The sequence below is a fragment of the Pelodiscus sinensis genome, chromosome 17, assembly GCF_049634645.1.
Source record: "Pelodiscus sinensis isolate JC-2024 chromosome 17, ASM4963464v1, whole genome shotgun sequence".
In the NCBI taxonomy this organism is placed as follows: domain Eukaryota; kingdom Metazoa; phylum Chordata; order Testudines; family Trionychidae; genus Pelodiscus; species Pelodiscus sinensis.
The window spans coordinates 19,046,881-19,071,996 of NC_134727.1; the positions used below are offsets into that span (position 1 = coordinate 19,046,881).

At 40.4% G+C, this 25,116-nt stretch overlaps 1 protein-coding gene across 2 annotated transcripts in view; it reads left to right on the forward strand.

Annotated features, from left to right (window-relative positions):
* Positions 1 to 25,116, forward strand: part of NSG2 (neuronal vesicle trafficking associated 2) — an 80,720-nt gene that overhangs the window by 41,038 nt on the left and 14,566 nt on the right. For both annotated transcript variants that reach the window (XM_075900278.1, XM_006139176.4), the window contains one exon: positions 3,226 to 3,345. In XM_075900278.1, the coding sequence (XP_075756393.1) occupies positions 3,226 to 3,345 (120 nt within the window). The remainder of the gene's footprint in view (positions 1 to 3,225; positions 3,346 to 25,116) is intronic.

Here is a 25,116-nt window from a genome sequence, read left to right on the forward strand (position 1 = left end):
AAAAGCTCTGAAAACCAGAAAACCCCACATTTTCAACAAATAAAAGTTATATTAAAAAAATCACACCAAGAATTTTGAATAAGCAAAAGCTACTCTAAGCTGGCAAAATGAAAACGATTTTCACGTTTTCCATTTCTTTGTGAAAAATCCATGCCAGTGCTAGTTTAGACATGCTCCAAAGACATCACTATTAGGTATATGCATTGAGAAGCCTGTTAGGCAGCACCACCTGATGGAGCTCATTCCTATCACTGGATACTGTTAACTTAACCCCAGCTAGGTGATTTTTTTACCCCCTAAGAGGGGGCACTTGATGAACAAGGGGTTCATACTCAGTACCCCTTGCACTGGTTTTATTAATGGCTGTTTAGGAACAGAGTTGAGATTACCATTACAATTATACTGCCTCTACTCAGCCTCTTTCTTTTTCTGCCCAGTCACTCCACCAGCTGACTGATTAAGATACCCTTTGGTTATGTCTACACTGGTGGGTTCTTGCACAAGAACATTTTGCACAAGAACACGTCCACACTGCCATGTGCTTTTGCGCAAGAGCATCCATGACAATGTGGTCGTTCTCTTGCACAAGAAAGCTCTGATGGCCATTTTAGCCATAGGGTTTTCTTGCTCAAGAAACCCCTGCTGCACATCTACACTGCCCTCTTGTGCAAGAACTCTTGCGCAAGAGGGCTTACACTTGTTAGAAAAGAGCGTCGCTCTTGCACAGCTCTTGCACAAGAAGCCCTCTCCTCTGACGCCATACTGTAAATCATCTTGCGCAAGAGCGGGCGGGCAGTGTGGATGCTCTGTGGGTTCTTGCACAAGAATGGCTATTCTTGCGCAAGAGGCCAACAGTGTAGACATAGCCTTGGGGAGTAAATATCTGGCCTTGGGAATGTACCAGACCATATGTAATAGAAGAGCATTCCTGAACACCTCTATTACAGCTCTAGCACAGCCCTGTGAATTAATCTGATTGGTAGAGTAATTAGGACCCCACCCATACAAAGGTTTAACTGCTAGACTAGCAACCAGTGGAGGTGGTGCAAGTAGTTTCCCTGATAACTGGGGATTGGGATTTTTTTCTGTCCTCCTCCTGAGAAGACTGTTACAAAATAGTGCAGTGGGGATCCTTCAGTAGATAGTATGGGCTTGACTAGATTTATTTTCAACATATCAAACTTGATTCCTGGTTGTAGTTGGCATAGCTAAGCCCTTATGATGGAGAGGTCCTTGGCTGAAGTAAAACTGTGTGTAAGAAAACCTGGGTAAACAACGAATGTGCAGGGGAAAAGTATAAATTATATATAGAAACAAGCAAGGCTCTTAATACTTTATAGCTCTGCATTGAGGCCTACTGTGAGAGCATAAGGGAAAACCCTCTCACCTTCAGTTATGGAATTTCTCTGCACACAAGATCTACATTAAACAATTGAAAGAAATGTGAAAGAAGTCAAAAGGATTATGTTGGAAATAAATCAGACACTGTAGAAAGAAAACGAACACTGTTGCCTTACTTCTGCATTGCTTTTTGCAATTACATGAAAAAATATATGCAGCTGGAAACAGCAGAGTGGAAGGGATCTGGGTATTGTGAATGGTTGGTTTAAAAATAGAACATAAGGTATTTCTGAGAACTGATTTGCAGGTGCTTTACAGGTAGTGCTTACAAACGGCAAAGAGGAAGAATTAGGGCCCAATTAGGTATGGGTTTGAATATTCTCAGCTTTGTTTTGGAGAAATCCTCAGATCCTTTACTTTTAACTCATCCTTACTCAAGCAAATTCACGCTAACATCAGTGGGTGTTTTGTCTGAGTGATAACTGAGTAAGGATCACATAGGATTGAACCTTACACTACTCTCCACTGCATAGAAACTGCTGTGTCATTTCAAATGTGCCAAGCAACTGGTGTTGCTTCACCAATATTAGTGTAGTGCTACCAGGGCTCAGACTGGGCTCACTGTGTTCTGAAAAGCTATTTTAATATAAATGCATTTGAATCACTCCTCCTAACTGTCTTAAAGGCTGTTGTGATTGCTACTGTAAAAAATAAAATGGAAGGAATATTATTTAACATTTAAATATTGGCTTTTATATGTTTTGCATTTGAACCCACAGTGGTTTCCTCCTCTGTTTCATATGATTTAAGTGAAGAAGGAGAATTTTAGGGACACCTTCTGGTCCAAATCAGGCTTGATATTCTTCATTTTACAGTTACTGGGGAATTTTCTTCAACAGTTTTTAGGGATTGCCAAGAAATTCCCATTCTTTGAATGATTAAGTTCCTCAGAGCTCCAGAATTTTGTTTCTCACATGAGTCTTTTGCCTTTTTGTGGAAGCCCTACTTTTAGAAACTTTGTGCCATTTCTCTCTCCAGTAGTGTTCTAGGTTCTTTAAAAAAAAAAAAAAAAAAAGGAGGGGGGGATAGAAATGACATCTCTCAACAGCTGTCAGAGTACGCCTTTGTGTGCTTGTCTTCGGGTCAGCTCTAGGAATAGTCATATGTTCAGTGTGTAACATTCTTTTTTGTGAGTTTAATATAAAATATTTAGCATTATTCTCACTAGAATATAAATAGGTTTAATGTGGATCAAATTGAAGTGTTAATAATTTGACACGGTCCCTTTAAAAACCTGTAGTTATAGTACCCGGGATTATCTCCCATCAGTCTTATAAATTAAACAGGAACGTGGTTTGTCAGCTCTTTTCAGAACGTTTCAGGAAAAGGTGGAAAGTGACATTGGTGCCTCTGGGCCTAATTGTGAGTGCTCAGCGCCTCACAGGTTTGGGTTTTTTATACCTTTTTAAGAGGGGAAATGGGCCATGCTGTTGCAAGTTCTGTCATTTGAGTGGGATTTCAACATTATGTCTTTGGTCCTGTAGCTTATTAAACAGCACAAGTCGTAATCTCAAAGTCCAAGCACAACTTAAATAACTATATATAATCCATTGGAAAGCCTTTTGCAGATTCAATAGTATGTGATTTTCTATGCTTTTGTGTAGTTCTACAGTTTAATGTTTCATCTCAGATGTGGCCCCAATTTCAATGATGGATGAAGTTATTTTACTGAACTATTCTAATCTATTTTACCTGGTTCTCCAATTGCATTAATGTTTGTAACACATCTGAGAGTGTCCAATGAAATGACATACAGAAAAGCCTTTTTCTAAGATAACAAAAACATCTTTTCACTTAAAGCTTAAAATCACTGACATTTTTCAGGTGATCGTGAAAACAAGAACAGAATATCAGCCTGACCAGAAGAACAAAGGAAAACTCAGAGTGCCAAAAATTGCTGAATTCACAGTCAGTTTCACCGATGGCGTAACAGAAAGATTAAAGGTAAGAGATGGTCATTTCATGGTACCTTAGGGTGTTAGCTTTATGTATTGCAGAATAATTGATACATTGGAACAGTGAAAATATCAAAACTTAATGCTGTACTCGCCTCTGGGGTTAAAGAGAGTTTTGCCTTTTAAGAATTAGGTTTTCCAGTGTTGTTGCAGCATGTTGATCCCAGGAAATTAAAGGTGGGTGAGATAATATCCTTTATTAGGCTAATTTCTTTTGGTGAGACAAAATTTTGGCTTACATAGAGCTCTTCCATAGGTCTAGATATAGGCTGTTATTTTAGGAAAAACACAGAAATGACTAGAGAAAGAGTTTTCTGTGCTGGGAAAAACTTTGAGATTTTGAAAAATTTCCCATCGTGAATCATGATCAAGTGTCAAAACCTCAAAACATTTGCAAACTGATAATCCCAAAATATTTGGGTTCCAGTCAATTGAAAGATTTTGGTTTTATATTATCTAATTGTTTTGTTTGGATTTTCACCTTTTAAATTATTAATTTTAAAAAATGATAACTGGCTTATATTTTGAAACTACTTTGAACCAGAAAAATTTAATTTCAACATTTCAATACTTTTAAAACTTGTTTACCAAAATTTGTACAAAATGAGAAATTTGTCAAAACTGACCTTATCAACCAATTGCCATTTTCCAATGAAAAAAATGTGTGTCAATAAATTATCAACCAACTCTATTCTCCAGAAAATGGGCCAGAAAAAGCCCATTTTGGTGGGGGTACTGAATACTCTTAGCTCCTCCTATAATCAAACACAAAATATGACACAACTATTTCTCACTTTTCTCTGAGGAGATCTAATGTTTTAGTTAAGCAATACACAATATAGAATGCAATCTTATAAGATCTGATTCTGATCTCGTGTCTAGTAAGGTCAATTACAATTTTGTCACTAACTTAACTGGGAACAGGATCCAGCCCCAAAGGGAGGTCAAGACTTGTGTCTGGTCCAACTTTCCTTGTCCCTGAAAAACTAAGGCTGGATTTGTAATAATCTAAGGCTTTGTTCAATTCATCGCTGTAGAGTTTGAGGATGTGTTTCACTAAGTCTGAAATTAAGAACAATGCAGACTTCAAGTAGAAACAATTTTGTTACAGCTCTTTCCCACTAAATTAGGAGACAAATATCACTTCAGACACCCTTGTACATCAGAATGATCTATTACAAATCAGTTTCATTGGTATTTATTGCAATTGAGACTTGATGGTTCAGCTTTCTAGAATACAGTATTCAGTTTTTTAACAGGATTTTTGTAAAACACTGTTGAATTGTTTATTTTCTGCTTTTAATCAGTTCACCAAGTGGCACAGCTGGGTAACTCCTTTGATTTGATCTGAAACATTTAAATCCATGCCTCATTTTCAGGTGGCCTATGAATAAATATTTGTGGTCTCATTTTTTTTCAAGAGGCATGTTATACTTTGATCTCAAGAAATTACACGAGGCCATATCATGCTGATGATTTTTACCATATTGATATTAGCAATGACACAGCTGCCTGGAACTTTTCAAACCCAGTGTCCACCAATGGTGCCACTGTAGTATGTGGTGTGCTAGTATAGACAGAGCTCAGAATTTTTAAATCCTGGATCATGGAAACCGCAGCATATGTGTCCCAGGATGCATTATGCAAACCAGCAGTAGAACTAGACACTGCACCTGAGAAACAGATTTAAAGGAGGAATAAAATACAGCATCCCATTTTCAAGATTTGCATAGTGCCAAAGGCACCTACTAAATAGAATTGTTATCATTATTGTAAGTAACAATGTGTTACCATTTATTTAGAGCTCAATCCTGTAGTCCTCAATCTGGAAACAGACAATGCCAGATCAGATTTTAATTCCATCCAAGGATCTGGCCCTATTATTAAAAAAGGACACTTGATCCTTTCTGTTTTATACATGTTGAAGGCCCAAGATTGAAAATGTAGTCTGCCTGACTATATAAGTCTTGTTTTATCTTCTCCTGTTATGCGGTTTCTTCCCCCCTCCCAACTACTCAATCCCCACACTGTTTCAAAAGCTCAGACCCTCTTCTTGAATTGTTTATGCTCCTCATCTTTGTATTTCTAATCCATCTCTTTCTCTCACCTTGCCATCTGCTCTTGACTTCTCCCTACATATAGCGTAAGTAGTTTGGAAGAGTCAGGCCATAGGGAAGTAGGCTATGATACCAAAGCTCATGTCAGGCACATCAGTTAAATGTTTAAACTGGCTTTCCTTTTGCTGCACTGGAGGGTTGCTGTGGACCCACATTGCTTCCCATGCAGCCTGGCAGTGCAACAATTTCTCTGTAAAGCTAATTCTTATTCCCTAAACCAATATGATTTTAATTATGTGCTTTTCCCTGCCACTTATCACTCAGCCTCACGCTTGAAAACGGATAAGACTATAAATCTCTACCTGCCTGTTTTTCATGAGGCCTCATGTATTGTATTGTGGTGTTATTTCTTAACCAAAATGAGCTGAGATAATAGATTATATTTTATTACTTTTGTACTGGATTTTTTTCTATTGTGCTTCATTTTTACATGGATGCATATTTTAGGAAAGTTATTAAAATACCTCTCTGATTATAGGCAAGTCTATTATCTGATACTGATGAAATCGTTCTGCATTTGCTTTATTGTAAGAGGGAAGCACAGTAAATGCTTAACTTTTATAATCTCAATTTTGGCTACACTTTGAAAAAGCTTTTTTTCTTCTTTAAAAAACGTTATATAGATGAGACCATGATTCTCTGTTGCCAGGTAGTTATTCTGTGCAGCATTCCAGCAAGTGATGCTTTGGAAATATCATCCACAAGGTCTCATAAATGGGCCAATTAAAACTAGAGTATTTGTATGTATTTGAACCAGATCCTCAGTTGTAAAATGAAACAGAATCTATCTATATGTATCCTAGACCAAATGGGTACGTCTAGACTACAAGCTTCTTTTGAAAGAGGCTTTTTCGAAAGAATCTTTCGAAAAAGCCACTTTCGAAAGAGAGCGTCTAGACTGCAACATCTTCTTTTGAAAAAGTGAGCCACTTTTTCGAAAGAAAGCACCCAGGCAGTCTGGATGCTCTGTTTCGAAAAAGCCCTGTTTGCATTCAAGAACGCCTTTTTTCGAAAGAACAATTTAAAAAAAAGGCATTCTTCCTCGTGAAATGAGTGCTGCCGTCGAAAGAAAAGCCGCGTTCTTTCGATTTAATTTAGAAAGAAAGCGGCTGTAATCTAGACACTGGTGAAGTTTTTTCGAAAAAAGGCTACTTCTTTTGAAAAAACCCTGCAGTCTAGAAACAGCCAATGAGTCATCCCATTGATTTCAACAGGATGAGTTGTGTGGAAAAGGTGAGTGAGATGTGTGTCGACAGCTGGTGTGTATGAGTGGGGTGGAGGTGAGGAGACAGGCAAGATAGTATCCAGGAGATTTATCTCTGAATGCTCGTGTATATTTAAGTTTGCTGTTGGATTAGTCACTTGGTAAATCAAGCATCATCTTTAAAGGATAAGAAACAAGGTGCCTTCCTTTCTGCCTTTTCCCCTACGGGAAGTATTATCATCAGTTCAGCCAAAAATAAATGTTGTGATAATAAAGCAAAGTGAGACTCCATCAATAACCACAAGTGGAAAGTAGCTGCTGGGATTCCATATGTATGATTGTTACCCACCTGCTGCTGATCCTTCTGGAGTTGCTTCTCCTTCGGACTGTTCATGTTTCTTACCTAATGTGTCAAGTCCTTCCTCTGTGTTAAATTCCTCTCTGCCTTTGGTACCCAACAGTTCACAGGTAAAAGAGGGAGTTTTCTGAATGTATTCGTTTTCTCCAAGCCATGTAGTTACATCATAGAAAACATTTTTCCTTCTCTGGGGAAGTTTCAGAACCTTCTGTACATGACAGTTGAATCCTTAGATGCCCTGTATTTTGCCTTGTTGAATATCTTTTATTGAAGAGGCTAATACTTATTAGACAATCCTCTAACATGAGCCTGCCAAAGTCAGGATCAAAGCTTATATAGGTGTATCTTTCATCCATCTACAACAGTACAGAGATGATCTCTTTAATTATAAAGTCTGACAGCAGCAATTGTCCCTAGGCAATGATTCTAATTTCAGTCTTACCTCTTCCAGGAATTTCAGATAGTTTCTGTAACTTGTCACTTCTAATATATGAGACTGTGTTTCTTTATAGCTCAGTACAGTGTGTCCTGGAACTTTGACCAATTAAGCTTATTCTTCAGTTAGATGTGTCATCTCATGCATAGTTTGACATATGTTTAAATAGCTATATGTAGACGGGTTACAAGAAAATGTTAAAATAATATTAAGGTAGAACTGTCTATACACACAAGGAATTCTTTCCTTATTTTATCTTTTGCCCCTTCAGAGAAGAAATGACAAAATGTTTCCAAGCCTTCCTTCTGGACTGATTCACATTTATAGACTGCCTCTTGAGGAAGTTTTTGAACTGTCTTTAGGCTCTTGTCCTTTCACTGTGTTACTGAGGTATTCCTAGCCAGCCATAAGATCTCACAGGTCCATCAAGGAGGGGTGATTATTTTGAAATACATAGCAGTTTGTCATGCTGTCAGGGTTTTGCTTATACTGATCCCTTTTGTTAAGTAACAAAGCTATCCTGGTGCAGTAGATAAGATCTGGTAGGTTAACGCATGATCGTAGAGGTACCTGAAGGCCCTACCAAGACAATATATTGCTTTCTGCAGAATCAGAATGGATCAAGGCCTAGGTATATCAGGTGAGGCTCACATCCTCTGTAGCCTATGACATTTCAGATGGCAGCTTTTGAGAACAAGGAGGTCATGTGTTAATTTTGTACAAAAGCTTCAGAGGAGTAGCTGAGTTAGTCTGTGCAGGATAAACTTAAAAAACAACAGATAGTCTGGTAGCACTTTAAAGACTAACAAAACATGTAGATGATATTATGAGCTTTCGTGGGCACAGCCCACTTCTTCAGATGACCAGAAGTGGGCTGTGCCCACAAAAGCTCATGATACCAGCTACATGTTTTGTTAGTTTTTAAAGTGCTACCGGACTGTTGTTTATGTTAATTTTGTACAATAATTCTGAAGTGACCAGGTTAGTATCTTTCTAGCAAACTCAGGACATGTCAAATGATTTTCTGGTTTCAAGATACATTATGTTTTGAAGGTTTTTGGCTATTCGGAAGGGCGGTGTCTCCAGTGGTTCCCTTTGCCTTTCCTCTTGCAACCACTTTCAGTTAACACAGAGGTCAGCAGAAGCCTCTGATTCATTTACTGTTTGTACCTCAGCTCCTCTCCCCCCTTATTGCAAACCAAGTAACTTCATTGTGTGTCTCCAGTATGACTTCAGTAATCACTAAACTCTAGCAAAGCTGTGGAGCACTGGCCTTCATAGTGGCAAAGTAAATAGCACATCACATGCAGTGATGGACTCTCAACACCATCCATTGCAAGACTTCCACATTTCTTTGGTTTTCATAGATCTTTCTCTTGAGAAAACTAAACTCATTGGTCCCCAGATACTGAAGTAATAAAACCACACTCTTGTAGCTAACAGAACAAGGGTGAGGGTGGATGGATGGATAGAGGAGAAATTAAGATATTTCAGATGTTTTCTTGTGAGCAATTTATCTAGCTGGAAAATCAGTTGCACGTATTGATCATCGCTTCGCTAAACAAGATTGGAAACTTCACCTTGTGCTATAAGGTAGCGAGATCCATTTTCAGAGTCACTGGCTATGTAATCCTTTCCTTTTGAGAATGCAACCACAATGCATTTCTTATCACTCCAAATCAAGAAAGGTCCAGATACTGCTTGGGGGAAGGTATTTCTAATATACAGTGTGATTAATGATTCAACGCACTTTTCAGCAGGTTCCCAAAGTGCAATGGAATCTCTGAGAACACCTTCCAAAGCAATGAGCTTCCTTTGACCCAGAGCCAAAGACGTGAAATGAAACCACAGAGCCTATTTCAGAGTCATGTTTATCCACTAAACAGTAAATTTCAATACAAGCTTTTCCCTCCGAAGGAGAGAGCCTGGGTGCTCAAACCAAACCCTGCAAGGCAGACGATGTGCAAATCCCTTGATAATCAAAAGCATGCAGCTATTTAATGCTTTGCTCTCAGAATTAAGAATAGTTTTATATTAGGGACAGGTGAAAGTGCATGTCCAAACATTTTGTTAGTAAATGGATGAAGTTCTGTTAATGTCAGAGGAGTTTCATCTGCTTACAGCAGCAGAAATTTTGGCCTTTCCATGTCCAAGAAGTTGCTCTGATAGATACTGCAGTGCAAGAACTCTCACCGGGCAGGGACTGCATTTCTTATGAGAGTGCATGGCTCATTCTCTTATTGGAGTGGATGGGGAGTTTTGCCATTGACTTCAATAGAGGCACATTCTGGTCCAGAATCTTTCTTTATTTGTGTTTGTAGTTGAAATCCACTGAGATGCCACCAAGGGTTTCTTACATGCTGTGGTGTAAAGAATTTACTGTGTGCCTGCCAGAGGCACGTTGTCAAAATTATTGCACCTTGATTTTTTGTTGCTTTTATAGCATATTGTATGTTGTGATATGGACAGATGGCTGGATCTAGCTATGCATCCCTCCAGGCATTTTTAAGAGGGCACATCACCATTGCAACAATCTAGGGTACCAATCACAGTTTTCTGTTCTCCCTGGAGAAATTCCACTCTGCCATGTTCCCTCATAAGTGTAGCTCTCCCACATTATCTCCCATCTCCACTTGTCATTCTTTTATCTTCCTACCGCCGGGTGCTGTTCTGAAGCATTCCCTTGTAAGATGACCTGCCATGCTCTCCATGGGCTTCTCCATAGATTGGTAATGAATTTGCTGTGCTTCTCCATAAGTTACTGCTCTCCCATGCTTGCTCACACAGTGCTAGTCTCCCACTCTTCCATGTAGGGCACTGCGTTTCCACAGTTTTCTATAGGACTCTGATCTGTGCTGATATTACTTGCAGACAGATGAATCACTTAAAGGCAAATGGTGTGTGTCTGTACCCTTCTCCACAGACATGGATTTCAAATAAAAGGATGAGTTAATTACTAAGTTGCCACGGGGCAGCAGTTACTCATGGTAGAAAAGCTTGTGTGAGGAGCTGTGCAGTTTCCCCTACTTTTTTATACTATTACTACTAACAATAAATAAACAATGTAACCATAGCAACTGCCACATAATATATCAGATATCTTTGAGATGCAGGATGCTGCTGAAAGATCCCATTACATTCACTAATGAATGTACCAAAGGGAGGGAATATACCAAGATTTTTCTCACATTAGTGATAATTGTTAATGCACTTGGATTGTTATTTCCAGGCAGCACACATGGTGCCTTAATGTTCTTTCGGTTCCAGGAAAGCAAGGGATGAAATGAAGAATTACAAGTGGAGGTGAATAGGTAACATGGAGACTAGAGAACAGCTGGAATGAGTTTGATAGGGGTGAAATACAAGCTGAACTGAAAACTTGCTCTGGGTACATCCTGTATAGGTCGCAGTGATGTGCTTTTCCGGTTGGTTGCTCAGACTCTGTAGAATCTCCTGGGTATAATTCAGTTTCAGGATGTTTCTTTGTTAATCCAAAAAACTTTAAATGTTGGAAGGTTTGGCTTCTCTGAGAGTACTCCTCTGACAGCCTTTGCAGATAAACCTTCCCTAGCAGGCTCTGACTTCCTTCTATTGTATCTGATGTGGTATTGTCTTAGAGGAATTGGATGGTGGCCTGTTTGCTCCCTCTGACTTATTCTTTTTGATGGGCTGGCCCCTTCTTCAGAAGGTAATTGGATGGCCTTCTCCCCTGGGCTCCAGCCTTAGACTTTCTTGTATGATGACCAGCAGGAATTCTTTTGACTCCAGTGCAATGGGCCACAGTGCCTCCTTATGAGTTGGCTGTGGCCTGTGAGTCTGGCATCTAGTCCACTTCAAGCCAGTGCAAACTAGGTTCTGTGAAGCTCTGGGATGCTCTTTTACACTCACTCAAGGCACATGTATACGAAAATAAGAAATGTTGCTTCTCTTCTTTTTGCCTGAGACCAGCCATTGTTCTTTCTATCCTTTTCCCTGGCAGAGAGGGGGACAGAAGAAGTTTGGCATATGCACCCCCGTCATTCTCACTCCAGGCACAGAGACAGAGTGATTTAGTCAATTGTGATAATCAGTGTCAATTCTGAGATTTGAAGATATGCTGAATGGGTGTTTGTGACTCACTTGGTAAAAAGTAAATAGCACCACTTTTCACATGCCCAGATATGTTAACTTATATAGTACTATCAACTGGGCATCTTTCCATTTTTCTGCATGTGGAAAAGTCTGAGTCCCATATTAATTCCTTCCAGCTAACACCTCGCTTCCTGTTACAAAAAAATCCCAAGCCTGGAACACCCCCATAAAGGTTCAGAGACTAAAATACACAACATAAACACATTTCAGTTTGACTAGATTCTTAGAAAGAATTGGGAGCTACCTTACAAACGAAACACATGTCCTAGTATCAAAAGTAAAAACTGATAGGCGTATACCTCATTTTCATATCCATATTCTGAACATAAATTTCTTTGTACTAATGTAAGACTTAAGCATCTTAGATGTATTTCTTGTTAACCGTAAACATGGACAAATTAATCAGCTGAGCAGATTTAGCTGATGTGTGTTTTTTTGTTAGCTGAATTTTGTGGGGGAGAATGCAATTTCTGTTCAGGCAACATGTATGTAAATTGAGAACCATTGAGACCAGAGGGACTACTCCCTTTAGTAAGTGCTATTTGCATGAGTAAGATTTTTCTGATTTGGTTTTCTGAATTTGTATTTTTTTGCAGAAACAATGGACATTGCAATTGACTCTTCATTACGTTGTCACAAATACAGGACAATTCTTATGGGTTTATGTTAATGGCAAGGGTTGCTAAGATTGGATCGGAACCCACAGAGCATACAAATTGCAGAACGTAATAGCAGTTTGTTTGTTTTCCTCTCTTTGTCTTTAACAACCAAATTTAATGTTTCTTTCTAGTACCTTCCTGTGGATAGGGCCCCTATTGGTCAGCAGTTAGGGTGGGATAAAATGTGTGAGGCTGGCTTAGTTTTTTCACTATTTTAGTAAGATAGAACTGATGTAATGGAAGGGGCAGAGATATCTGTTGAACTGAAGCCAAAGCAAAGTTTAACTCTTGTGAAGTGCATTTAAAATGCGTTATCCATACCTCAAAATGCTCAAAGTGGAACAGGGGAAACAATTAATTCTGTATTTTTCTGTACAATTTCATTCTACTTATCCTAAACCCACATAGGGTGCTGACTGAACATTGAACAGAACTGAACTCCCTCCTGTTATCACCTGGCATATTAAATGTGTTGAAACAGATCCTCAATAAGTCTAAATTGGTGACGCTCCTTTGAAAATACCAGCTGAATTTTTTTTCTGAGTAGCATTTGTATGTTAATACAGCAATCACTTACTAAATTTCTCATTTAAGAGAAAAGAACTTTAAATTCTCCTGTTGCCCAAGGGACAAATTTGTGGCCGCAGCTGATTTGTAGCAAATGCAAGAATGTTTCTATACTGCGTACTAGTGTGAGGTGCTCACATAATAAGCATAGTTTTGTGAGAGAAACGGGTGTATTGGACCATGAATGCTGGTGCTCTGTTAGTTTTATTTCCTGACCCATGGTGACATATACAGATATGGAAATGCATTTTAGTACCTCCGCTTTCTCAAAGGAAAAAACTTTCAATTGATTTTGTTTAAACCACCAGGGTGCCCCAAACAAAGATGCTTTAAAATATGCAAGAGTGGCCTTTGATTTCATTTCAAGTGGAAAAGTCTACTGGCTTGAGGTGGGGGAAGTCACCTCATGCATTTTAATGTAGCAGCTTGATTGTTCCAAAGATATTTAAATCTTTAAATCGAGGCCTCTGTTGCGATGGATGATGTGCTAAATGTCAGAGCTGCATGTAAAATGGAAATGTAAAAAGTGATGAGAGCACAAATAAACAGTAAAAGAAGCTTAAAAGAATATCACTTTGTGGTTCAGCCCATTGAACCAGTACTGAGGCAGCAAACCATGCTTAGATAATTGCACTGTCCACACATGGCTTCAGCAGGCTGCAATTTCTCAACCTGAAAAAACAGTGCACAAAATAGCGGAGCTGTCAGGTTAAACTAATTTGAGTCATTTAGACACAGCTCCGAGGCCAGGTCTATACTACAGGGCAATGTCAAGCTAAGGTACACAACTTCAGCTATGTGAATAGCATAACTAGAGGTGATGTAACTTAGATCGATTTACTCAGTACCTCCACTGTGGGGGTCTATGAGAGAAACTCTCCCGTTGACTTTTCTTACACTTCTTGACCCAGTAGAGTACCAAAGTGGATGGGAGAGTGATCAGTGATCGACTTAGCGGGTCTTACTAGATCTGCTAAATCAACCCCCAAGGGATTGATCCCTGCAGCGCCAGGTCTAAGTAAAGGGTAGTGCAAGGCTGCACTGCTCCAGGGGGAGTTCAGGCAAGAATTATGCCTTGTACAGTTCACTTAAACGAGGGAGATTTTTTTAACTGACTATAGCCTTAATGTAAGCCTGCTTTTAAATAGTTTAAGGATGCCTGATCCGAGTACCTTTAACTGAATGGGGGCAGAATCTGCCCCATGCCACAGCTTTGCTTAGCGCAGAAGAGGGGGTAGCATCAGGGAGTAGGTGTTAGCACCCAGCCCTGAGATTTTGACTTCAGTGATGGAGAAGATCTCTGCTGTTCCCCCTCCCCCCCAGGCTCTCCACCACTTGCATGGTTCTTTTGCAAGTGGTGGTGGGAACAGCGACACCAGCCTTTGCGTGTCTGAGTTGCACAAAGGATTCAAATCTCAGAAGAGAATCTGGTTTATTGTCTCTAACCATTTAAAAATCAGTTTAGCTGATCAGATTTTAAAACCAGTTAGAAAACTTCCCCAGCATTGAAAGGTACATAGACCTCTGGTATCCTCCTTCCCTAAGCTCTCCCTGTGCACAGGAGAACTCTGCAGTCTAAGTGAGGCTGTTATTACCTGCCTGCTCCAGAAATTTTGGCCAGAACTTTGATTTTCTATTACCCTTTATGCAGTGTGTGCAAGGTTACCATGTGGAGGCTCCTTGTGTTATCTTCTTACCCTGCTCACTTCTATGTGGCTCTGGGCCAACCTAGTCCCCATGACTTTTAGTCAAGTGGATGCTACTGTAAGTCTTTCCCATTTGTTATTTGTTGAGTGTCACCAGTAGGGGTGTCTAGAAAAATAAGTCCTGGCTTGATTTTCAGCATTGCAGAACTCCTAAAAATTCCATTAGGCCAGTGGGAATTGAAGGTGCTCAACATCTTTGAAAATCTGAACACTGCCTACTAATGTCAAGTCATCCTAACATGTAAGTAACCGGGATCTGGAGAGGTCATCTAGTCTAGTGACTCTCAACCTTTCCAGACTACTGTACCCCTGTCAGAAGTTGGATATGTATTGGGTACCCCCAAGTTTTACCTCACCTAAATACTACTTGCTTGCAAAAACAGACATAAAAATATAGAAGTGTCAAAGCAATTCGTTACCTAAAAAATGCTATAATTTTAAATCAATTGAATATAAAAATTATACACTGAAATATAAGTACAGTATATAGAGCAGTATAAATAAGTCACAATCTGTATGAAATTTTAGTTTGCATTGACTTTGCTAGTCTTTTCTGTACCCTTTTGGAAAAGTAGGCAAATATGTACCCCCTAGTATAGCTCTGAGTACCCCGGTTGAGAACCACTAATCTAGTCCAACCTCTTGTGGTGAGGCAAGAACATATACTCTTAGAGCATTCCTGATAGGCATTTGTCCATCCTGTTCTTAACAACCTGCCATGAAGAGACAATCTTTTGGAAGCCTATTCCAGAGGTTAACTACTTTTGGAATTAATTTTTTCCTAATATCTAACTAAAATCCCCTTTCCGCAAATTAAGAATACTACTTCATGTCCTACTTTTAGTGGACATTTGATCACCATCCATTTTATATCATGCCTTAACATATTTCCATTGTACTATCCAAGTCATTAATGAAAATATTGAACAATATCAGATTCAGGACAGACCCCTGCAGGACTCCACTAGATACAGCCTCACAGTTTGGCAATAATTTCTCTTTAAGTATGATCTTTCAACTAGTTTTGCACCCACATTATATTAATTTCATCTAGACTACATTTCCTTAGTTTGCTTAGGAAAATGTCATGTGGATTAGGAATTATGTCAAAAGCCTTACTAAAATCAAGATATATCACATCTACTGCTTTCCCCCTCCGCTAGGCTAATATCCATGTCAAAGAAGAAAATTAGGTTAGTTTGGCAAGATTTGTTATTGACAAATCCAAGTTCCTTCTTATGATGCTATATTCTTTAAGTGCTTAGGCACTGATTGTTTGTTAGTTTGTTCCATTATCTTTCCAGGTATGGAAATTAGACTGAATGGTTTATAATTCCCCAGATCCCAAAGCCCAAATACCATCTAAAATAAATGCTATTTAGCTATGCACATAGTATCTTAGGTATATACTAGAACACTTACCTGGCACTGCCCAGATTTGGCCTGGGGGGCCACGCAGGCTATGCCACAGTGGCAGTGCTGGGTGGTGCAGGTGCCGGGGGTGGGAGGTGCTGGCTGGACGTGTGTTGAGCAGCTGGGGCTGGGCTGGTTGGCCCCAATGGTGCTCCCAGGGGAAAACTATCTTATTTCAGGCACATCCTGTTTTCCTGACACTACCAAACCCTGACCTTGCTTTAAGTTAGGATAAAAGTAAACTGCATACCACATTTGGAAGCCCTAGGTTTTACTGCTTAGGAGGAGTTCTTAAACAAATGGATCCGCAGACACACACACAGACAGATGCACTCTAAAATGTATAGAGAGATGTAGAAGTAGATAGGGTCCCCTTCACTGTAGCATCTGAGCACCTCACAACATCTCTGAGTGGTGTGAAAGTACTATTATCCCATTTTACAGATGGGAAAGGGAGTGACAGAGAGGCTTAGTAGCTTGTCCAAAGTGTCACAGGCAGTTTGTGGGAAAGTTTTAAGCTAGTGACCACCATCTTGGCAATGGCCACCATCTTGGCTGTCACCCTGGGGATTGAACTAGGGACCACAAGAATTAAAGACATAAGCTGCTACAGCTTGACTTAAAAAGGGAAGAACTGCCATGATGGAGCTGTAACGGACTAAGATCCTCTATAGACTGGGAAAAGAGGGGGAGCTGTAAAACACACTAACCATTAAACTCCTTCACCTGAACAAATTAATGTTGTTGTATTACTATTCTACAAGTGCTACTTGGGAGTAACTCCTTTCCAAGTCGGTGTGATAAACTTAATTAAAATTGGTGATTCTATTTTTATGGACCTGATATTGAAACCATTATCATGTTAGCTCATCCCACGTAGGTATGGGTCCTCAGTGAATGAGAGAATATGAAAGGGACTATGACCTCCATGTCCGCAATCATGAATGCTGCTGACAGCTTCACCATGCAGAATACAACATAAACAGGAAAACAGTGAGAAGATTAAATTATTGAGACCTTCCAGTGAGATTGAGTTCTGTCAATCAAAGCGGTTGGAAGGGAGATATTCTGTTGGAGACTCATCACCTTCTCTCTTGTCCCCACTATTGCACTGAAAAGTGCCTTTGGTGAGCTGAGGCTTCTAAAGTCAAGTCCCACATGTAATCAAGGGAATGAAGTGTTATGGATGAGACACTGCACATGATGGGATGTTGTAAGATGCCGCTAATGAAAGATCAGCCATGGGAAGATGTGTCCTTATACAATAGTCCATGAGTTGAATAACCTACTTGTATTAGTGATTTGGAAAGAAGTCACTTCCACTGTTGCTCAGCGCATTTTTCTGCAGGTCCATTTATAAAAACTCTATGCTCTGTGGTAACTGGGAATTTGGGTTAGAAAATCAAGTCATTACAATTGGCATTCCTGAGCAATCAGCATAGAATCATAGAATACTAGAACTGGAAGGGACCTTGAGAGGTCACCGAGTCCAGTCCCCTGCCCTCACAGCAGGACCAAGCACTGTCTAGATCATCCCTGACAGGTGTCTGTCTAGCTGCTCATAAATATCTCCAGTGATGGAGATTTCACAACTCCTCTAGGAAATTTGATTGAGTTTTTAACCACCATGACAGGCAGGAAGCTTTCCTGATGTCCATCCTAAATCTCCCTTGCTGCGATTTAAGCCCATTGCTTCTTCTCCTATCCTCAGAGGCCAAGGAGAATTTTTTTTCTCCCTCTTCCTTATAACATCCTTTTAGATACTTGAAAACCGCTATCATGTCCCCTCTCAGTCTTCTCTTTTCTAAACTAAACAAGCCCAATTCTTTCTGTCTTCCCTCATAACTCATGTTTCCTAGGTCTTTAATAATTTTTGTTGCTCTTCTCTGAACCTTCTCCAATTTCTCCACATCTTTCTTGAACATCTTTATGGACACAATACTCCAGTTGAGGCCTAATCAGCACAGAGTAGAGCAGAAGAATGACTTCTCATGTCTTGCTCACAACACTCCTGTTAATGCATCCCAGAATCATGTTTGCTTTTCTTGCAACAGAGTCACACCATTGACTCAATGTTTAACTTGTCCACTGTGACCCCTAAATACCATTCAGTAGTACTCCTTCCTAGACAACCACTCCCCATTCTGTATGTGTGAAACTGATTGTTCCTTCCTAAGTGGAATACTTTGAATTTTGACCCTATCCTCCAAAACAGTTGCAACCCCTCCCAGCTTGGTATCATCTGAAAACTTAACAAGTGTACTCTCTATGCCATCATCTAAATAATTGATGAAGATATTGAACAGAACTGGTCCCAAAACAGACCCCTGCGGACCCCAACTTGTTATGCCCTTCCAGCATGATTGTGAACCATTAATAACTACTCTCTGAGAATGGTTATCCAGCCAGTTATGCACCCACATTATAGTAGCCTCATCTTGATTGTATTTCTTTAGTTTATTGATAAGAAAATCATGCAAGACCGTGTCAAATGCCTTACTAAAGTCTAGGTATACCACGTCCACTGCTTCTCCCTTATCCACAAGGCTTGATATCCTATCAAAAGAAAGCTATCAGATTGGTTTGACATTAATTGTTCTTTACAAATCCATGCAGGTTGTTACCTATCATCTTATTTTCTTCCAGATGGTTACAGATGAATCCTTAATTACTTGCTCCATTATCCTCCCTGGCACAGAAGTTAAAATGACTGGTCTGCAGTTCCCTGGGTAGTTCTTATTTTCCTTTTTATAGATGGACATTATATTTGCCCTTTCCCAGTCTTCTGGAATCTCTTCCGACTTTCATGATTTTTCAGCGATGCTAGCTAATGGCTCAGATACCTCCTCTATCAGCTCCTTGAATATTCTAGGATGCATTTCATCAGGCCTTGGTGACTTGAAGACATCTAACTTTTCTAAGTAATTTTTAACTTGTTCTTTTATTTTAACTTCTAAACCTATCCCATTTCCATAAGTATTCTCTATGTTAGGCATCCTGTCACCACCCATCTTCTTGACGAAAACTGATACAAAGAAGTCATTAAGCACCTCTGCCGTTTCCTGTTATGGTTTCTGCCTCTTCACTGAGCAATGGGCCTGCCCTGACCTTGGTCTTCCTCTTGCTCCTCATATACTTGTAGAACATCTTCTTGTTACCCTTTGTGCCTCTAGCTAGATTATTTATCTCTTTTTGTGCCTTTGCCTTTCTAATCTTGCCCCTGCATACCCGTGTTGTTTGCTTATATTCATCCTTTGTAATTTGACCTAGTTTCTACTGTTTATACAACTCCTTTTTTATTCTTAGATCATGTAAGATCTCCTGGTTGATCCAAGGTGGTCTCCTTCCATATTTTTTCATCTTTCCTACGCAGTGGAATAGTTTGCTTTTGGACCCTTAATAATGTCCCTTTAAAAAACTGCCAACGCTCTTCAGTTGGTTTTTCTCCTAGTCTTGCTTCCTGTAGAACCTTACCGACCAGCTCTTCGAGTTTACTAAAATCTGTCTTCCTGAAATCCATTGTCTCTATTTTGCTGTTCTCTCTTCTACCGTTCCTTAGAATCATGAACTTTATGATTTCATGGTCATTTTTACCCAACCCGCCTTCCACTTTCAAATTTTCAACCAGTTCCTTCCTATTTGTAAAATCAAATCAAGGACAGCTTCCCCCCCAGTAGCTTTCTCAACCTTCTGAAATAAAAAATTGTCTCCAATGCAGTCCAAGAGCTTGTTGGCCTTCCTGGGTTAGTTTCCCAACAGATGTCTGAATAGTTGAAGTCCCCCATCACCACCAAATCCTGTGATTTGAGATTGGAAAATAGAATTCAGTTTAGGAGAACTTCACAGTTAGATCATTAGGAATCCTAACTCTGATTTTGGATTAGGGATGTGAATGTGTAACTTGCTGATGCTGGTTAACTGGTTACCCAGGAGTAGCCCTCTGTCTGCATCCTACTCTAGGTGCTGGGCTGCTCCAGCCCTGCTGGACCCCCTGGCAGGGCCACCAACCACCAGCCTGCCTTTCATGGCTGGCCGCTTGGCTGGGAGCCAATAGCCACCTCCGCACAACTGGAAGCTGGGGCCAGGAGCTGACAACCAGCCCCACACAACTGGAAGCTAGGGTCAGGAGCCATCAGACAAATGGCTTGTGCCAGGAGCCGGCCCTGGCAGCTAGTCCCCCTGCATCTGGGACTGGGAGCCAATCCCAGCAGCCAGCCCTGTGTGACTGGTGGTTAGGGCCAAGAGTGGTAGTGCTGTGGGCTGCTCCAAACGAACAGGAGCAGTCCCCCACCTAGGATTCCACTTAGTCTGTTAACTAGTTAAACGTTAGGTCAACCTAACGTTTCACTGGTTGACTGATTAATCAGGATTTTACATTCCTACCTTGGATGCTCTTGTGTAGCTTCCATTGAAATCACCCTATCTTCTGCACATTTCACCATGTGTCTTAGGAAATCAGCTTTGGCATTCGACACATGGGGTGGGATATGTTACTGTCTGCTTCTGCCATATCTAGACCAAGATTGAAACCATCTAACTGTGACTGATAAGCTTCTACACATGAGTGGGATTTGCAGCATCTTGGTGCCATTGCTGAGTTGATAAGATGGTAGAAAGACAGCAATAGACTCATTTTTGTTGGAAGGCAAAAATCAGTTATTTCCTGTCCGAAGTACCCACATTAAGCTATTTCTTTTAGGTTATAGAAGAAGAATGTGCTAAGGCACTCAATGCAAAACCTTATAATTAAAGTTGAATGAATTAGCATTCAACATTTCAGGCCTCTTCACAGAAATTGGAAAGTCCATAAGAAGCAGGATCTTGTAAACTGAGCAACACATTTTCCATTCAAGGCTTTGATTTGGCACAGAAATATGCCATACACATCACAGCTGGCACCAAGCACATCTAAAGAGATCTGAGGCTGTTAGTGCCTAAACAGGCACTAGACATTATATTATATGATGGAGACTGGCTAATGAAATTGAGCCATCTAGTTATTGTGTACATCATTTAATTATTTTAATCCCCCTTAAAATGAGGGATAAGGGATCTTTCGGAAAAGGCTTTATTTTCCGAAAGATCCGCGCCTAGACTGGCGCTTTTTTCCGGCAAAGCTCCGAGCCGGAAAAAAGTGGCAGCCATTTTTATGCTAATGAAGCAGGGAGGATTTAAATCCCCGCTTCATTTACAATTGCGATATGTTTAATTTGCATCCCTTTTACGGAAAAGGGATGCAGTCTAGACACAGCCCTTCTGTTTCATGACATAAGTTGAATGCTATAGGTGCCAGGAAGGCTATTTCCCCCCCAGGATAGAAAGCTGGTGAGATTCGTTATGGAGAATTTGTCCCTTATTTGAAGGAGCTGGAACCAAGTCAGATGGACCAGAAATCTGATCCTGTATATTGAACTGTATATTTTGAAACAGCACTCAAGCAAACAGGAAGAATCAGTCGTGGTCCCTTCTTATTTATCTTTTTAGCCTGATCTTTCTTCCTTTCCTTCCCAAAGCCTTCATGTAAAGCAGGAGTAAAATGCACTTTTTAAAATTCCTGAGATATGTAGCCAGATCAGTTTTTGTTTATAGATCAGGTCAGATTACGTGACCAAGAGTGTGATGCTGGCTCACGGAGTACCTTGTTTCTATGTGATTGGATGTTGTATTACATTTAATTATTGGCTTGGAGAAATGGAATAATGGGGAAACATTGCTCTCCAAATTTTTTCAGTGCCGATTGTAAACTCTTCTAATGAAATTATCTTGAGTTTATAGCAAGATGCCTTCCAAGCCCAAAACTTCCTACTGACTAGCAGAAGCTCTGGGGATTGACAACTGATTAACAATTTAGTGTGTGTGTACATGTATGTTTCTGTACAGTGAACGGGTTTGTCAGTTGATTTCATAGGTTTCTAAATGGAATGGCATTAATTTGTACAAAACTTTCATATGGGAGGAGACTTTTTTTTTTATTGGCATTATGGCCCTTCTGGTAAAATTACCTTGACAGAAATCCTGCAGATCAAAGTGCTGAAAGTTCACCTATATAGATTCATTGTTCTTGCACAAAAAAAAGAAAAATCACTGCTGGGATTTCAAGTGAAATGTCACATGAATTGCCCAGTGCTGTGTAATATCATATATTCAGTGTCTTGAAGGATTATACTCTCGGCTTCTGTGGTGGCCTCATTCCCTGGCAAACTGGAGATGAAGAGACACTCAGGCTACATCTGCCTTGCACAATTATTTCAAAATAAGCTATTCCGGAATAGTTATTCTGAAATAGCTTATTTCGAAATAGCACGTCTACACTGCAGGGAACCCTCAAAATTAGTCTGAGGAAGGCTTCCCTAATGTATAAGTGCTATCTCAATTTAGAGCCCCTGTAGGAATAACTTACAATGGCCCTGGTGAGGGGTTATTTTAAAATAGCAGAAGTGGAGAGTCTACACACGTCTTATTTCAAAATAGCTATTTCAGAATAGGTGTAATTCTTCGTAGAATGAGATTTACAGAAGTCAGAATAAGCCATCCATTATTTCGAAATAACAGAATGGCTGTGTAGACACTAGCGTTGCTATTTCGGAATAACGGCTGTTATTTCGAAATAACTTTGCTGTGTAAACACACCCTCAGAGTAGGGTGCAGAGTGTTCTGTAAGAGATCGCAAGAGGTGCCTGGCCTCCAAAATCCACTGTTCCCAAATAATTCCCACCATGGCTGCCAGCACAAGTGAGATCTTGCAGAATTTTCCTTCCCACTTATCCCCCTCTCAGTCACTCATGGGAAGAATGATATCTTTTCAGGAACTGAATTCTAACTGTCCTATCACAACACAAAGCTCTATGTACTAGGTTGGTGGTCACTTATTTTTCTGGGCTGCGTCAAAGGGGGGCTAATTCTATAGGTAGCAACTTCTGTTAATGGCCATGTTCCTTCCTAATCTGAGTAATCTCTGGGCTTTCGTAAACACACATACTAAGATTCCAAACATTTGGAAAGGTGGACGGAGGAGGAGATCTGCTTGCAAAGTTTAGAAAAACAGTTCTCTTTGTAGGTATATAAAATGGAGATGAATTAGTCCGTTTTTCTGCACAATTTTGTTCAGACTTAACAGCAAATTTGCTTCTATTATATTTGTCATTGTAGCTGTGATCAGATTTTACTAGAGGATCATAGGTTTTGCCACATAGATCAAATACACGACCATTCAACTAGAATCTTCTTTTGGTGGCCAGTGCCAAGATGCTTCAAAGGAAGGTGGAAGAAGCCTCTATAACAAGCATTCAAAAAAGAAAGAAATTCACAGAGGACAGGCCCATCGATGGCTATTAGACAGGTTAGGCAGGAATAGTGTCCCTAACCTCTATATGGTGTCCCTAGCCACTGTTTTTCAGAAGCTGGGAATGGGCGATAGGAGATGGATCAACTGTTGATTACCTGTTCTGCTCATTGCTTCTGGGACATCTGGCATTGGCCACTGTTGGAAGAAAGGATATTGGGCTAGGTGGACTTTTGGTCTGACCCAGGATAGCCATTCTTATGTAATAGACAATTATATAACAACCTGCATACAGTTAATTACTGGTTTATGCCCTAAAACATGTTGTTTAACCCATTATATTTTTTGATCCCAGTTTAAGCCATTGTGGATATTATCCACATTAATGTCTAATCCTTTTTGAAATCTTAGTAAGCATACACCAGTGATATCTTGTGGTGTGAGTTCTGAAAGTATTTACGTAGTGGGTAAAATAATTTCTTTTTGTTTAAAATTTGTAGCCTTTCCATTTCACTGGACCACCCCTTATATTTTATTATGACAACGGTTAAATATGAAGGCTTAATTTCTCCGTGCCATCAGTGATTTTGTGTGTCTATCTACTTGTGCTGCTTTTGAAAATACTCACAGTGCACTTGAAACTCAGATGACTGTGTAGTAAAGGAAAGCAAAACTAAAATGCGGAAGCAGGAGCAGTGACACTAGATACCTTGCTGTATAAGAGCTGCCTGTAGTGGTGTCGTAGTTGTGTTAGTCCCCGGATATTAGAGAGACAAAGTGGGGGGAGGTAATACCTTTTCCTGGATCAGCTTCTGCTGGTGAGAGAGACAAGATTGTGAGTTTACACAGAGCTTTTCTGTGTCTTGAGGTCACAAGAAGAGCTTAGAGTAAGCTCAGAAGCTTGTTTCTTTCATCAGCAAAAGTTGGTCCAATAACTGGTATTACCTCCTCCGCCTTTGTCTCTGTAAGACAGGGTGGGCAAACCTCAGGGCCTGGAAATTGTAAGGCAGACTATGCATGCTGGGGATAAGAGATTTGAAGTACAAGAGGGTACTCCAGCCTGGGAGCAAGGGCGGGAGGGGGATAACAGCATGGGCAGGGAATTGAGGCATGGGAGGAGGTCAGGGGTGCTGGCTCTGGGCAGCACTTGCCTCAAGCAGTAGCAAGCCTTCCCCGCTCCAGCTCCTATGCAGAGGCACTGTCACATGGCTCTCCATGCTGCCCCGTCTGCAGGCACCAGCCCTGCAGCTCCCATTGGCTGTGGTTCCCAGAGAACAAGAGCTTCAGGGGCACCATTTGAGGCAGGCAAAGAGCCCTCTGGCTGTCCCTATGCAGAGGAAGCTGGGAGGAGATGTGTCACTGCTTCCAGGAGCATGGAACTATGGCACATGCAGAGCAAGGCAAGCCCCCAACCCTGCTCTCAAGCTGGAGTGCCAGAGTGGGGCAAGCCTTAGACCCCACTCCTCAGTGAGCTCAAGGGCTGGATTAAAACAGTTGATGGGCTAGATGTGGCCTGTGGGCCATAGTTTTCCCATCCCTGCTATAAGAGTTAGTCATCCATTTGGGAACACCATCACAATGGTTCATAGCTTATTTGAAAAATCTGTAACCCCCACTGTCCAACCCAGCTTGGATGTGGAAAGGCAGTAGTGAGCAGTCTGTGTGCAATCCATAAAGTAAAACCAAAATTCAACAAATGTTTGCTGGGCCAATTCAAACAGTGCGTGCATTGGGGGGAATTGCCATCTGCTGACAGATGTCCCACATGGAGAGAAAACTAAATTGTCTGAACAAATTCTTCACTGTGAATATCTGCACTGCTCTACATGTCCGTAGTCTTACCAACTTCTGTGCCTTACTCAGGATTTGGCTCGTAGTTGGTATTTC